The 17202-nt window shown below is 39.7% G+C and overlaps 1 protein-coding gene across 3 annotated transcripts in view; it reads right to left on the bottom strand.

Moving 5' to 3' along the window:
- TMEM232 (transmembrane protein 232) overlaps window positions 1–17202 on the bottom strand; it is a 138466-nt gene that overhangs the window by 95080 nt on the left and 26184 nt on the right. For all 3 annotated transcript variants that reach the window (XM_073344672.2, XM_073344673.2, XM_073344674.2), the window contains exons 5-8: window positions 15896–16053; window positions 10736–10835; window positions 8564–8715; window positions 176–354 (exon numbers count right to left, since the gene is read on the bottom strand). In XM_073344672.2, coding sequence (XP_073200773.1) covers window positions 176–354; window positions 8564–8715; window positions 10736–10835; window positions 15896–16053 — 589 coding nt within the window. The remainder of the gene's footprint in view (window positions 1–175; window positions 355–8563; window positions 8716–10735; window positions 10836–15895; window positions 16054–17202) is intronic.

Genomic DNA, 17202 nt, shown 5'->3' on the forward strand with positions numbered 1-17202 from the left:
AAAAAAGGTAGGAACAATTTATTGATAAAATGAAGTAATGCAAAGTACATAAATTGCTTCTGCTTTTGGCACTGAGATTATAAATCTTTTTCATAGGCAAGTTAGGTGTGATTAACATTTAAGTACAAAGGTTTGTTCCATAAGAAATATATCACTTTTATAGAGTTATCCTTACCAGTTTTTCTGGTGGAGCTCTTCCTTATAGAACAGAAGATGTTGGAGCACTTCATCTAGTCGAGAAGAGTTGTTGTGTACACAAACCCAAACAACAAGACTATGCCAAAGAAAGTGCTGAATCGTAGTTTCTTTTTGTTCAAGCTTTAATTGAACTGATGGGTCAGAATCCAAGAAGGACTAAGAAAAAAATTGTGAAATTCCTAGATAAGATCTCTTGAATAGAAAATTAATCTTTGGTTTTCTACTCAGACTTGTTTTAGAATTTTACACAGCACAACACTTGCTCAGCATTCTATTTTCATACAAAATACAATGCTACAAATGCCTCTAATATATTTCACACAATGGGACCAAAAAAATCTTGGAATCCAGTCAACAGAAGATGTGCTATTGTTGTTTCTCTGCGGCTATTATGTATTATGAAGTGCTTACCACCCAAATTTGTCTCTTCTGAACTAATAAAAATTAGTGGCCCTGTCTATGCTGTTACACTTAAGCTTGCGTTTGAGCCAGCATTAACAGTATAAACCAGTTTTATTAAGATTTCACTTCAGACTGAGATTAACTTTATGAAAACAAAGTCTCAGTCTCCTGGGACTATTAACAAAAAGTAGAATTGCTGTAGTTTGTCTGTGAGGTTAAATAACACAGGTTATTCATCAATAATGTGGACTGGCACACTTTGGGTATCCTGGAAAACATTTAAGTGGCCACGGTCCTGATTCTGGAATCTGATTTGCATAGTCAGAGCCCCACGTTCAAGCAGTGTCCCACTGACTCCAATAGGACTCTGTGGTACATGTCAATCTCCACTTGTACTTATCAGATTGCAAGATCAGGACCAACATTATTTTGTTTACAAGTTGGAGTTCTGTTTAGAATAAGAACCATTTTTAAAAGGTCATCATTTTTTAAACACTGACTTTAGGTGACAAACCTGTATTAGGATCTGCTAGTGCAGAGCCTTGTGCCACTGTGGAGTCCTCGTGACTTCATTGGACTCAATATGAGTGTCAGAGTCTTGATGTACAATTTGTAATAATTCACTAATTAAACTGGATCAAATTAACACAATCAATGCCTGATAAATTTACATGACCAAATGCTAAGCTTCTAAGCTCCTTAAAAGTTGTTAGTCTAGCGATGGGATAAAAATCTACTTTTGAGAAATTACTAAATTAATATAGATTGTTGATTAGCTGCTCTGTGGGCTAAATGATGTATATTATAGGAACACAGGAACTGCCAAAGGTAGGTATTGTCTGCCAGTGGCCAGCACTAGATGTTTCAGAGGAAAGTGTATGACTCCCGCAGTAGGCAGATGTGGAGTAATCTACCCCTCATGTTATGTCTGATCCTCTTCTCTAATAGCTAGAAATTGGCTTAACCCTGAAGCATGAAGTTTAGTAACTCTTCCACAAAATGTATCATTAATCATAACTCTGGATATTCTTGATATCCATTTAAGTGTTCACTCCTTTTTCCACTATGAAAATGATTTTGAACTAACCCTGTATTAATATATCAGAATGGCTATAATGGTGTAATCACAGTTCAGAGATAAATAAGGCCCTGATCCAGAACAAAATGTGGCCTTATCATAAAATCAGTCTGCTCAAGCTTCTCCCACCAAAATACCTGCTTCCTGGTTTGGACAGTTACAGAGCTGCCCAGCGGGCAGGAAATTCATGCAAATGAGCAGACTGCTCCTTGAGCCCTACAGTTCTTGATTTCTCAAGCCCTTGAATTCCCCCACTGGTGGCCACATCGAATGCTTTAGATAATACAGCTCCAGGATTGTAGAAAATCTCCTACATGGCTGTATGTGAGAGACTCAGCAAGCTCAGAGACGAGGAAGTGGACTGAATTGGTTTTTCAAATTACCTAGGGCTCCCATGAGGGAGTTGTCATTCATCCTCACTGGACTGGAGGATGCTGCAGGGACCCTATTTCTTGATTCAGTAAACCTTGGGGGATAGTTTTATTATGTAGTGCACTTAAATATGCTATAGAAATTAAGTTTCATTAATAGTAATTGAATCATTGTCAATCCATTTTAGCTGTGTGTTCTGAACTAGTCTACAACCTTGCTGCTCTGTTACACATATTTAGGAATCATTCAGAGCTATGATAAAAAATAGCAGACCTTGAAAAAAGGAAAATAAAAACAGACATGGAAGAAGCTGCTGTAATCTGCTGTTGAAGAGTGTAGAAGAGTGTTGAAGACATGTATTGTCTCTAATCTATTAGCACTATGTTATGAGGATTGACTGCATTCAAAAGCCTTAGGCACAGATGGTTTTCAGAGGTGATCCCTTTAAGTGCTAAATATTTTTGTTAAGAAGTGCTACATCTTTCAACAAAGACAGAGAATATTAAACTTTCAAGGGTATATACTTTCAAAATCCACCAAACTTTCTATGACTGAAGGAAAGAATTTGACAGCAGAGCACCCTTTCTCCTTGGTTTCTTTCTCTAATGATCCATGCTGACTTACCAATAAGAATGTTCTGAAGAGTTAATTGTTATGAACAGGTTCTCTTTCCTTTTGTCTTCCCACTTATTGAGGACATGTGGTCAGTTAATTAGCTTAATTAAAATGGTGGTATCATTTTCAATTGCAGCCTTTCCATACGTTGGATGTGGTAACAAAGTAGGGAGGAGTATTTTTCCCTGATCCTACAGCTGCTACAGCATACAAGTATAATAAACAGCCTAGGTCTGGCCACAAAAGAATTCCCCCAGCACAGGAACTACAAAGCCTCTTCTACATGCACCAATATAGGGGTGCACCAGTATGGGGCTGAGGGAGGGACCAGAGCCGGCACCGTTACAGTGATTCCACAGGGTGCTGCTGCCCATAGGCAGCTTGGCATGAGCTGTTGTAACATAGGTGGTACCTAAGGGCTACATAAATTACATCCCATTTTGGCCTTTGAAGCAGCCTAGAAGCAGAAGGGTACAAAAGGTAGCTTAAAGCCTCTTAGCCCATGCACCTTCGCCCCCTTGGGCTGAGAGTTTTGTACCGCACTTCCCAGAGGTGCAGCACAAGAGCATACCTGTGTTTTTTCTCCAGTTGCACAGTTTACATATGCTATACCCCTATTTATAACATGATGACCTTCCTTCAGTGTCAAACCCCCACCCTCCCCATGATTATAAGCCTCAATTTTCATTCCTTTCTACAAAGGCTTCCACCAGTGCATTCCCATTGCTTGCAGATTGTTCAAAACTCAGCAGAACATTTGCTCAAGGCTTCAACCTGTAACAATCATACTACAGCTGCCCTTTGTTCTTTATAATGGGTATCTATTAAGCAGACAATTGACTTTAACTTGGCCCTGTTGGTCTTTAAAGTTCTCCACAGTGAGCTATTAAAGATCTCCTTTTACAAGCATCTCCCAACATAAAACTTATAGGATCTGCCATTCACTCCCACATCCCATTTGACTCATCCCCCTCACTCTTACCAGTTCCTACAAACCTCCTCTTCCCCAGGTGTTTGGGGTTTTTTTAATCCTTCTTTCCCTCTTGGTGTGAGACAGCGCAGATTTATTGACTGTCACAGTATGCTGCAAGGCTCATCTTTCCCCATTCCCCCTCAAGCTTTTCTGAGGAAGTGGGCTGAGATGGTCATGGGTGGTTTGATAGGGACCATTTATATTTTGAGAGATGAAGTCAACTTTGAGAAGGATGGTTAAATGTTTTACTATGGTTATTTGGCCACTTATGTTTTTCTTCCTCTCTATGTAATGATATGAGCCCCATCACAATAGTGTCACAGAACATCTCAAACGTTAATTAATTTGCCCTCCCAATATTTGTGGGAGGTGAGGAAGTATTGTTATTCCCATTTTACGGTCTATGGCTACTGAACCTCGACTTCCTGAGTCCCAGTGGTCAAGTGCCTTAACCAGAAGACCATCCTTCTGCCTTAAGAAATGTATGTACAAGTGTCTACAACCTTGAGTAGGTGCTTTTAAACATTTTTATAAATATTTTTCCCATTTAAGATACCTCCTCATTGCTCTTTTAAGAGAGTGAAGCAAACCTCTTCCCAGAACATGTACTGTTTTCATGGCTCAGCAGCAGACAAAAACTCAGCAGCAGCTAGCCACACTGTTCCAGGAAGGAATTGATCTCACTCTGGCCCTGCAGCTCCTTTTATACTAGCTTACTGGGCCCTGATTAGCCACTTCCCATACAGCCACTCTAGGCAGCTTGGAAGACTTCTCTACTGCTCTTTTCTGGGGTGGAGTGTGGCAGAGCTACAAGGCCTCTAGCAGACGGCCTCCAGACCCAGTCCACCCTGTCACAATCTTGCAGACAATGGTGGATCACTGGGGCTGTTTCACTGACATCAATGTGGGGTGGTCAGGGAATGTGCATGATGCATGCATCTTTCAGAACACTGGACTGTATAGAAAACTGCAAGCTGGGACTTTCTTTCCAGACCAGACGATTCCAAATGAGAGTGTGCAAGGGCCCGCAGTGATCTTTGGAGATCATATACCCCACATACCCCTTGCTCCCATGGCTCATGAAGCCTTAGATCGGGAACCTAGACAGCAGCAAGGAGTGCTTCAGCAACAGGTTCAGCAGGTGCCAAATGACAGTTGAATTTGCCTTTGGCTGATTAAAAGGTCGCTGGTGCTCTCTTTTTGTCTGGTTAAACCTCAATGAAGAAAATATTCTGATGGTCATTTGGCCTGCTGTGCTCGCCATAATATTTGCGAATCAAAAGGGGGAAAGTTTCCCCAGGGGTGGGCTGCTGAGGCTGATCGGCTGGCTGCTGATTTTGAGCAGCTAGATACAAGGGCAATTAGAGGGACACAGCAGCAGCCTATTGGCATCAGGGAGGCTTTGAAGGAACATTTTGACAATGATTCCCATGAATGTATCTGTACGTGATGAATTCGGCCAGGCAATGTTTACTTGCCACCATTAATTACTGCTGTAATGCTTGCTTCTTAAGTGTTAATTGCAAGGAGTAAATATTCCTACCTATAGCCACTGTTTCAATGTTAGCACTGAGCGATGTATGTATGTCACAAGTGAAGAACCATTTTATTTCAAAGACTTAAGTTTTAATGGGATAAACACAAACCTTTGGACAAACAAGGGACATGAAAATGAACAGTCTCACAGTTAGAGCTCTCGCAGCTGGGTGTAATTCCAATTTTCATTGGAAAACCAGTCCTCAGGCTTGTAGTGCACGGGGTACTGTGAGGGACCGGGAACACATGATGAATGCAATGGGGGAGTTTGGGGAGGACATAGACAGGAGTTCTGTAGTGGCTGGAGTGGGAGTTGGGCACGGATTTGCTCTGATTGCAGGCTAATGAGGGACTTCAACACCTCCGTCTGGTCCTCCAGGAGGTTTATCATCCGCTCCTTCCCGTGTCCTTTCCTGGCTATTTAGCCCCGTCTTTCATTAACTGTCTCCCTCCACGCTCATTTCGCTATGTGCTGCATCTGTTCACTGAAGCACTTCATGAAACGTATACTCCTTACTCCTCCTGAGTCACCCTCTTATCTGATGGAGGAGCTCCACCGGTGTGGAAGAGTGTGTTCTCAAGGGCGCATCTGCAGAAGACAAAGAAACAATGAACAGAGATAGTATTGAGAGTGCACTCACACCCCTGAATCAGAAAGTTATACATACCTCTTTCTCACTATCCCTTGGCTAGCACATGGGTCACTGCAAGTCCCAGTTAAGGTGAGTTTGCGAGGCAGGAGGGGCAAGGGGGAAAGGCCAACAAGGGATAAAAAATGTTTTTTGAAGGGGGTTACTATAAGTTGCTAGGGAGCCTATTCTGAATATTAGTACCCTTTCCCACAGGCTAGGGTAATCAAACCCAATGTCTCACTGCTAAGAGTAATCCAGGATGCAAGGGTACATCTCCTGCCTGCATGTGGCTTCACACTGGCTCCGTAAGCTGCTCGCTTGTGTGTTGCTCTGGTCCCTGCAGAAATAATTGCCGGGGGGCATGGCAAAATTTCCTACAGTTCGGGGGGAGAAACAAGGCAACTCTCCCAAGAAATATTAGCAGAGGATTTCAGAAAACCTGCAGGAAAGTTTCCTAGAGACCTCTATAGAGGATTCCAGGGACATCCCCCTGGATATTAACAAACGTTTCTGCTGTGGTCCCACTGCATAGATGGGCAGTCTCTGTTGTTAATTTCTGTCCCTTATCCCTCTTCTACCATATAACAAAGTTCATGAGAGCTCAATCTCCTTTCACTGTGCAATATCAAAGTAAAATAAGCACTTACTGGACTTCCCGTCTTGCGCACTAGAGCTGGAGTGCTAGGACTGGCTAGACCCCTCTGGAGTGGAAAAGAGGTCCTGACTTGCTGTGCCACCAGAGGGTTCTGCCATGTGCTCCACATCATCCTCCAGATCCACCTTCTTGTCCACCACTTCCTCACCAGGGTTGAGTCTGCTGGCCGCTACCTCCAGTCTCCCCGGAGCATCCACAGGGCTCTTGGCAGTGGAGGTGGGGTCGTCACTGAGGATGGCATGCAGCTCCTTATACAAGCAGCATGTTTTTGTTGCTGCATCAGAGTGATGCGTAGCCTTCCTTTGCTTTCAGGCACGCCGGCTTCAGCTCCTTGATTTTAGCATGACACTGCTGCGTGTCCCTTTTGTGCCCCTGCTCCTGCATGCCACTAGCGAGTAGCCCATATGCATCGAAATTCCTTCAGTTGGTGAAAAGCTGCGACTGCACAGCCCCCTCTCCCCATATACTTAGTAGATCCAACAGCTCCGGTGTGCTCCACACAGGAGCATATCTGCTGTGGAAAGCCAGCATGGTCAGCTAGGATGATGCTCTGTGAACTGTGCATGGCGAGCAAACAGGAAGAGGAATTCCTGGGCCTTTAAATGTGGAAGGGGTGCATACCTGTGTACCTTCAGGGCAGAATTCAAACTGCTGACCAGAGTGGTCATGATGAACATTGTGGGACACCTGTTGGAGGCCAATTAGGGCAACATAACTAAGTGAGGAGTCTACACTGACACTCCGTCGCTCTAATTATATCACAAAAAGCTCTATGCCGCTTGTCACGGTGGTTTTATTATGTCAGCATAGTAGAGGAGTTACATTGGTGGGAGAGGCATTTCAGTGTGTACACCTCCATTGTTTTGTCAATGAAAGCTGACTTTTGTCAACAAAACTTTGTAGTGTAGACATGGCATTAGTTTCTCTCAGTGTGAATTGAGATAATGATACTTGCCCTCCTTTGTAAAGCACTTTAACATCCTTGGATGAAAACAGTTATTTAAGAGCTTAAAAATTATTAGTATTATAAATATTATTTGTATTTACTTAGACTAGGAAAAGACAAACACAATGTCGGTCAGTTCTCACACAGCCTTACACTCCCTCAGGTAAGTACATAATTAGGTAAAGAGAAAAGAGTGAGAAATATTGTTTACCTGAGAGAGACTGTAGCAACCCTTTTGATGTCATTACAGCCTGTGAGCTAGACACATAATTAGGCAGTTTTTAATTGTATAAATGATAGGCTATTGTGTATCACATAATTATGGGTCCTATCATTCCCTAGCACAGCAAAGATAGCCAGAGGAGAAAACTTACTCAGAAAAATTCTCTTTGGTCCACTGCACACAGTGTTTGATGCATCATCTCCTCCAGTGGGAGGGATCTGGGGCTGCACAAAGAGAGCAAGGAACACGGCCATTCAGCCATGCAGGCACCCCCAATATGTACAGGGAAATCTGCACTCCTCAGGGCAGCCCTCAAAAAGCCAGCTATTCTATGCTGCTTTCCAGGTCTGTGCTCCCCCTGCCTCCCATGTGCTCCTCCTGTCCCCCATGGCAGCAAGGTTCAGGAAAGTGCTCTGTTGCTTCTGAAGGGCTGTGCATGAACACCCCCACACCCATCCATCCCTGTCCATTTCCACACGCACTTTGAAGGAAGCAGATGTCATAGAGCATCAGTAAATGCTGTCTTGAAAACAGAATCTCAAAAGGGATACTGCAAAAAGAAAAGGAGTACTTGTGGCACCTTAGAGACTAACAAATTTATTTGAGCATAAGCTTTCGTGAGCCACAGCTCACTTCATTGGCTGCATTCAGTGGAAAATACTGACACCACCATAGCTACTAATATGCATTGGATCACTATAGTATCAGATTGATAATTAATTGCATAGTGTATTCATGAAATGATATGATTGACAAATCCAGGCTGTGATCACCACAAATGAGTGTCTATTCTGTTTATCCTGTCCCTGGACCACAGGTAGTTTGTCTAGCTCAGCTCAGCTTTAATTATTTTCACTGAATTACCAAGCATGCTTATTTGATCACAGTAATCCTTTTTGATGCATCATATATCATCTGATTTATGTTACCCACCATGCCGAGAGGACTCTGCTTCTGTCTTTCTTCCAAGCTTACATCAGAAAATACCACAGCACCACATATGGTTTCTCCAGCCTTCAGCATAAAATGCACAGCAGAGAGGATGTTTGGATATGGATGGTAGCAGACCTCACAAGCTGAAAGTACTATGGCATGAAAAATAATTTTGTGAAAATTGTCTTCCTGTTGTTTATTATGTTTGCCTTTTATTTATTATGTGCTATTTAACTTCACTACTTTGCTGATGAAATCATTAGCAAATTTTCCATAGAGTAGATTTATAAACATTGTGTGACCTCTTGTGGTGTAACACAATACTACAAGTATGATTTATAGATAATAGCTTATGTAACCCATGAGCTACATATAGTTGAAGTCTCCCATAATGACTGAATTTCTAATTAACTAAGGCTAACTCTGAACAAGGTGAGGAGGCTCTCAGCTAACAATGAATCACAATGTAAACTCTCATTCAGTGACTGCATTTATTTTTGGCTAACTCTGCACGGAAACCAGACCCAACTTTTGTAAATTAACATGTATCTTTTTTTTTCCCCCGCCCAAAACTATGTATATCCTTTGATGAGATCTGAAGCTCCATGATTAGCATTCATGTGCTGACATCTGTACTGCAAATGGGATTTGATTCCTCTCAATAACAACACTTAGCACTGAAGAGATGGAGTAATATATCAAGCCATCTGAATTCAGTTGCATTAAATAAAAAGGTTTTTGAAAGGATGTATAACCATCATCCCAGTGGTTGGGTGAATGCAGATTTGACTGCCTGTAAGCCAAAATATTGCTTATTGCATATACATTTTAAGAACTGGCAGATTCAGGAAGTTCTGTTGTGAGAATGTCTATTATATTTATGTGTTTTCTATAATTGACTAGTGTGGACAAAGCTTGTAGAATAAAGGGTGTCAGGAAAAAAGACATTTTTTTAAAATCATCTGATTCTTTGTTCTTCATTTTGTGTATTACTTGTGGCCATGACAACCAATTGATAGTAGCAATACTGCAATGCCTCTGCAGTCTTACTACAGCAGCAGCCTACTGATTCATTGCATACAGCGTGCATGCATGCTGAAAAGTCTGAAATAAAATATGAATACCTAGCATTAGATTAATTTATCAGCAATGTCAGCATAACAAATAAGTGACAGGAGCCCAGTCCTATGAGCACTCTCCTTTTCCAATGTCAGTCTGCGTGAGCTGCAGGCACTCAGCACCCTGCAGGATTGGGCTGTATGCTAGTACCGTACCTGAGGGAAACTTAAGGTTTTTTCAGCGCCACTTTTTTCTATTTATAGCAGTGACCTGTCACCTGTTATCACCTAAAACAGGGATAGGCAACCTCTGGCACGCGTGCCGAAGGCAGCACGCGAGCTGATTTTCAGTGGCACTCACACTGCCCGGGTCCTGGCCACCAGTCCAGGGGGCTCTGCATTTTAATTTAATTTTACATGATGCTTCTTAAACATTTTAAAAACCTTATTTACTTTACATACAACAATAGTTTAGTTATATATTAGAGACTTATAGAAAGAGACCTTCTAAAAACGTTAAAATGTATTACTGGCCCATGAAACCTTAAATTAGAGTGAATAAATGAAGACTCGGCACACCACTTCTGAAAGGTTGCTGACCCCTGACCTAAAACATATGGTGCTATATAAGATTGCTTTTAGTAAGGACTTTACAGGTAATTAATATTAATCGCATTCTGAATAGGCTTTAAAAGATATTGATTTGATTCATGTATGTTTTTAAAATACTCAGCATTCCTGCTTATAAGCAAGTATTTATTTGAGATCAGTCAATAGTCTTAAAATCACAATATGCTGTGCATTTTTGGCATACGTACTGAATTGACTAATTACATAATGATGCAGAGTTGCTCTGATTTTTCTTCCTTCTTCACCTACAGACCTCACCTTTTCTATTTTACCTCATTTAACGAGGCTAAATGTTGACTGCTTTGCATGGTTATTGATGCACATGAAACTCTCAATTCAGGTGGACAGTATTCCTAAGAATCAAATGGTAGTCTCTTGAGTGCAGCACAATGTGAGATATTCACTTAGGTCACTTCCATTTCCCAAATTAGTAGTTAAAATTCATTTTTAATGTTGTTTATATGGAAAATATACAATGTTCTACCTTTTAAGTCTGTATGAAGCCTAAATGTATGTTCTCCAGAAGACTCCAGATGACCACACAGGTGAAAAATAAGGAGCCTTAAAAAGACCAAAAATCCAACCTGTCAAAAGAAGTACAACAAATATTTTTTATATCATGCCACTCACAATAGATGTATAAATACCACCTTTGGATTATGGGTCTTATTCACCACTGCCCTCCTCCACTTGAACAGTGATATAACTCCACAGAGTTACACCAGCATGAAATTGGAGTAAGAGAGTGCTAAATCAGATCATATCTTCAGATTTCACACATGTGGAGCAATAATGAATAACTCTGTCTTGTGTTCTGCATTCACTGTATATTAATGGTACACAGAAAACTCTGAGGAGATGTATTTTCTCTCACCAGCTCCTCCCACTGAAAAGAAAACCCTATACAAGTGCCAAAGTGTTAGTAATTTACTTAGTGTAAGGGAATGAACACACTTTTGTGAACTAAAGCCCGAAAACTACTGAGGACAGTTTTGTTTGAGGAAACAGAAATAAGGAAAAATGACACAAAACCAAAGAAAACTCAACCCAGTATGATGATTTTATGGTTACAATGCCAATCAGGAGAACCACAGAGCTCAAGTCTTTGTCAACAGTGCTGCATGGACCAGGCCCTACAATGGGAGTGTTAGGGCAAAAAACACTTCATCTCCATCCGTGAGATCCAATATGAAATGTGTGGGCATTTTAGTAGCATCCATTCTGCAACTGTAGAGCTAGATACTACATTTGACAACTTACAGTTTTAGATGGTGGCTTTATAACTTAGAGGTCAAGCTAACAGAAGCGGAAAAAACCAACAAAGCACGTGAAAAGAAACGAGAAAACTAACAGCCTCCATGCAGCCATCATTAAAGAAAATAAAATGTTAAATGGATTGCAAATCTTGGAAAATCTTTCAGAATTTAAAATGTCAGAATAATTGGACTCGCTGGAGCAAACAATCATATTGTTTTTTTGAAACAGTGGGTTCTGAATATATTGCAGTTGGATTAGCTAAAGATCCAAGAAGAGTATTTTGAAAGAGCATATAGAATCAAAATAAGGGCTCCATTTAAGACCCCTGAGCAAGATGCAGAAAAAGCAATCATATTTACTGTGGCATTATGTATGTGACAAAGAGAGAATTCTGGCAGTACCTAGAAAAATAATAGATGTGTTCTATTTAAAAATCTTTAAAGTTTGTTCTTCCCACATATAAGCCTCTGAAAACATGCAAAAATGAGAGAATTTATTTTATATAAGAAAAGTGTTTGAAGCAGCTATCCTTCTCCTGTCCAAACTCCCAGACAGATGCTAAGGAGAAAACATGTATTTTGGAACACCGAATCAGCACAAAGTGTTGCAAGTAAGTAAAGAGATTCTACAAGGATGCTAAGACAATACAGGACACTTTTGTATTTCTCTATGTCTTCATAGGGTTTTTTGTTTGACCAGGATCAATACCTGGCAGCACTGCACAGCCAGGGAGGTAAGATCAGGGACGTGTCATTGGAATTGGCTCCTCACAGACTTCTGAGTATTTTCTTCTGATCTGTGTTTTTACTTTTGATTATGTAGCTTAACTGCAGATGACTGATTTTGAGAGAGAGAGAGTGTGTGTGGGGGGGGGGGGAGGACTTTTAGTTTTTGAAACCAGACAACCCCTAAAGGTTAAAAGCATTTGCAGATCTGGATGGGTAAGACTTTGCTCAGATGCTGAAGCTACAAATGGCCTGACCTTGCAGGCCCTAGACAGGCTGTGTACAAACTGCAGGGTCAGGCCTCTAGGGCTTGAGTTCTCTCTCACACCAGTATGTCATCCATGTAATTCCATCAGCTTCCAGAGAGCTGCTCTTGATTTACACCAGTAAAAGTGAGATCAGACTCATGCACCACTGAATGCTCAGATCCTCCATAACAGTTAAGGCCAGTTCTACTTAAACCAGAAACCTCTCTGACTTGAGTGGGAACAGGATTGGGCCCATAATGTTTTTTTTGTTGTTGTTGTTGTTTTTGCTGCTCTTCAACCAGAATCCTGGCAGTCATACAAAGAATCTCACAGAATAAATGGGAGATCCTGCTTTCGCATAGAAAATGGGAGGGTGAGAATATCTCCCAGTTTCCAAGAGAACTACTTAAAATGTACATTACTAAAACCAAGGAAACATCCTAGGAATTTCAACTTTAAATTAGCTCAGCTAGTATGCTCATTGTTTACTTCATAACAAATAATAAAAAGAGACCCTGTCAGCTTGTTTAGGGCCCAAAATGTACCTTCCTTACAAGGTAAATCTTCTGCAGCATCCCTGGTGCTTTTTATTGGAAAAGAATTTAATGGGAGGAAGAGGAAGTTTAAATCAAACAAATATTGGCCCTGATGCTCCACTCTTACAGAAAAATCTAGAAGAAGGAGGCAACTACTACTGAAATGCTACAAGGCTTATCTTGCAGCATTGCATGCATGCATCCCAAAAGGAAGGGATTTGAGATCTAAGGAAATGGCAAGAGGTGCATTCTGCAAATATAGAAATCTCAAGGATCCACAGGGAAAGCAAAGCACTATGTTAAGAAGAACCATTGATCATCTCTGGAAATGGCTTATCCTTCCATAGTGCTTGGTGGATTCCCAAACCACTGGAAGTTTTAAAAATATTTTGTCCTGTCATAGTAATTTTATCACAAAATTCTGCATTGTTCTGATGCAGAAAATTCCACAAAGCTTCCTGCATAATTTAGGTCCCAACAGTCACAGAGTACATGAGGCACTGGCAATTGTTAAGGCCGCAAAACAGCTTCAGTTGAAACTGTCCATTTTCCAAATAAAATATTCTGTGGGGTCTGAAATTTTCCATGCTCAATCAAAGTGGAAAATGATTTTTTTTAAGTTTTAATTAAAATCTGTTAAATCTGATTTGAAGTATGTGACGTAACAAATATGCTTGTATGTTGTATATTTTATTGTATTTGCCATGCTTTATTCCCCCAGGCAGACAGCTTAGACATAGGTGAACATTAAAACTTGACATGAATGTAAAAAAATTCTCTCTCTTTTCCTACTCATGTAGCTAAAAAATGGCAGAATCAATTTTGCTTAAGCTTTCTAAAATAATTAACAATTTAGTTTAAACTAGAAATATGGAGAGTTTCGGCAATCATAAGCCATTGCAAGAGGGGGTTTATTGCCAGACTCCTGCAGCTTGTTTGAATCTATGGCATATCAGGTTTTGAGAGTGGAGGAGCATTTTCTAATTGTTCAAACTGCCTTCTAAAAAGGAACAGGCTTCCTTGTTGTTGTAGAAGAATTGTATGGGAAAAGAGGTGGTAAGACATACCTTCCTGTCATGTAGCTATTTTGGTCAGGTGAGAGTGAAAGAAAGGTTTAATCTGCAGAAACAGTGGGGACACATAACAGAGCCATAGAAGAAGTGCTAACAGAGAACAGTATTTAATGAACAGTACTTCACATGTGTGCTGTGGCATCAATTTCCTAACTGTGCGAATAAGTGATTTTTTTTTTTGTTGTTTGCTGGCAATTCCAAAAAATCCAAATAAAAAAGAAATGTTTCAAGTTGACACAAAATGAAATTTTTCAAAATTTTGGGCAAATAGAAGTTATTTAGATTTCAAGCTTTTATAACACTTTTAAATATTTTCTTGATGAAATTGAAGGAAATTTCAATACAAAAAGTCATTTTAAATTGGAAAATCAAAATGTTTCATTTCAAAAATATCAAAAATGAAACTTCTTTTTCCTTAGAGTGGTTTTTTTTTTTAAACCAAAACCATTCAGTGAATTTGTCACAAATTCATAGTGCTTTGGTCAACCCGAATTTGCATTTTCTGCCAAAAAAAAAACCTGCAGTCAAAAAAATTTCACCTGGTTTTAGTCCTTAATTTCATCCATATTGTACAGTTTCAATAAGGATTTCAGTCTTTATGAGAGAATAACATTTTATGTTTCTGGGATGTGACTAACTGAAATCTTGTTGTAGAATGAAGAGTTACCACATCAGTAACTTTTGGAAGTGGTTTCTAAGAGGTAAAGAGGAAAGAGGTATAGTACTGACACTCAAAACTAGACCATTAAATAGTGATGTATCAGGTAAGTCTTAAATTGTACTAGAAGTTTGCACTATTTACTCAGCTTTTAGAAGAGATTGCTCTCATTTGGATTATTCCCATTTGGGTGCCTCAGTTTCATCCTTTTTCTTAGGGCAAGTCTACACTACAAAATTAAGTTGACCTAAGTTACGTCAATGTACAGCCACCACAGTAATTAAATTGCTTTTGCATTTCCACGCTATGCTCCTTGTGTTGGCAGTGTGCATCCTCACCAAAAGCGTTTGCACCGATTTAACTGTCAGTATGGGGCATTGTGGGGCAGCTTCTGAAAGGCAGTAACAGTCAATGTAAGCAACACATTGTCCACACTAACACTGAGTCAACCTAACTACATCGACCTAAGCACTACCCCTCTCTTGTACTTAAGTCAGTGCAGTGGGCGAGTTACATTGGTCAGAGCTACATTTTAGTGTAGACACTTAGAGAGTTAGATGGACATAAACTGCCTTATGTCAACCTAACTCTGTAGTGTAGACCAGACCTCATATGCATAACCCTCATGCTGCTGCACTAAGACTATGTGACCTAGCATGCTATACCTCATTAATTATAATCCAGTTGGGAGAATAAAGAATTTGTGTAATTTAACAAGATATTCTGCAAGAATATTACCAATATTATGAGAAAATCCAAGTTAACAATATGCATTATGAACAAAAAGTACTCTTTTATCTGTATTTTATACTCCCTCATTACATACTCTGTGAAAAATTAAACTGCATTTTCCTAATCTCTCTTTTTGGATTTCCCAGAAATCAGGTATTCAGAGATACAGAAAGTTAAGATCAAACCAAATTATAGCACAAGCATACTACGCATAATATTAGATAAACACTACAATGTTTTAGGTCTTGTGACAAATTCAATCAGCTTCTGCTCTCATTTATTGTGGTATAAATCCAGAGTAATGTCATATATTTAATAGTGTCAATATACAACAAAAAATAAGTAGGTGAATATATACCACATATACAGATATAAAAAAAAACACTAAAAACTACTTTAAAAAAATACAACAAACCTTTGATAACTTGATTTCACTGGAGTATAAATAAGATTTCTGTGCCGCATCACAACAAATCCTATACAAAATGGATTCAGCGATGAAAAATAAAACAGGGACATGCTCTGGATTCATGGGAGCATGGTCCAAAGAAATTAAAAGGATGTCCAAAGCTTCTAAAGTGAAAACAAAATGGAGAATAAATTCAATACAGAGTTCAGTCTTTAGGGCTCAATTCACAAAGGGATTTAGGCATTGCAGCACCTATCTTTTAGGTGTCTGGTCAACCAGTGGTATCCATAGCCTCGAGTTAAATACCCAAGTACACCATACAATACATGGGGAGAGTTAGGCACATAACAATGGGATCCACAGAAGCCAGCATGCTGAGTAGGGTAAACTAGACAATAGGAAATGCCAAGGAGAGGAGTATGGCCTAAGCCCCACCCCCAAAGAGAGTTAGGCGCCTAAGTCATTTTATGGCTCTAGCCCTTAGTTCCTTCTGATTGCGTACTGTATATACTATACTCATTACACACCTTCCACAAAATTAAAATACTTGCCAAGTTATGAACAAATAAAACAATCCTTATTTTCACAATATATTCAATTTGTTTGCCTTCTGTGACTATTATTTTGAGGAGAAAACAAAGCTCAACTGTCTGATAATATGTATTCAGCAGATACGGAAATTTTCTGTTAAAGTATGTATTGAAATATATGGTACAAAACTGTCTGAATTTACAATGTTAAACTAATTACTGAGAAGTATAATGTAAGCTGTTTCTTGAGATATGTCACATTTCAGAAAGTTTCTACAGTGTCAACTTTTCTGTCATTTTTTGCTAGGTGTGCATTGATCTTTTTTGTGATATCAATGAAAATGACCTTAAAAACTATAGTGGAAAAGATAGAATTGCTTTTTATGGTTGAAAAGGCAGTTAAATTGCTTTTTCAAGTATTACATTTTTAAAAAATTACATTATGGCTTTGTTCAATTTTGGTTAATGATTTGTGTGAATCTGATGCTCATGAAAGTGACAGATTTATAGGTCTCATAAGTAAAGTTTAAGCCAAGAAGTCACTATGCAAATTTCCTCAAACATGCCTGCCAATGTGCCTCAATCTTGACTTAAAATCCCCTGCTTTGTCTGCCAACTTTCAAAGTCTGTAGGAAGAAGAACCTCCCTTACCCTCCCGACAAATCCTGCAGGCAGGAGTGAAACCACAGTCCCAAATCTTCCAAATTCAACACTTCCTCTTCCTCATCTTGATCATCCATACGTTATATGATTAAAGGATCAGTCTTTGTCCAAAAAATTTCC

The sequence above is a fragment of the Lepidochelys kempii genome, chromosome 5, assembly GCF_965140285.1.
Source record: "Lepidochelys kempii isolate rLepKem1 chromosome 5, rLepKem1.hap1, whole genome shotgun sequence".
Classification (NCBI taxonomy): domain Eukaryota; kingdom Metazoa; phylum Chordata; order Testudines; family Cheloniidae; genus Lepidochelys; species Lepidochelys kempii.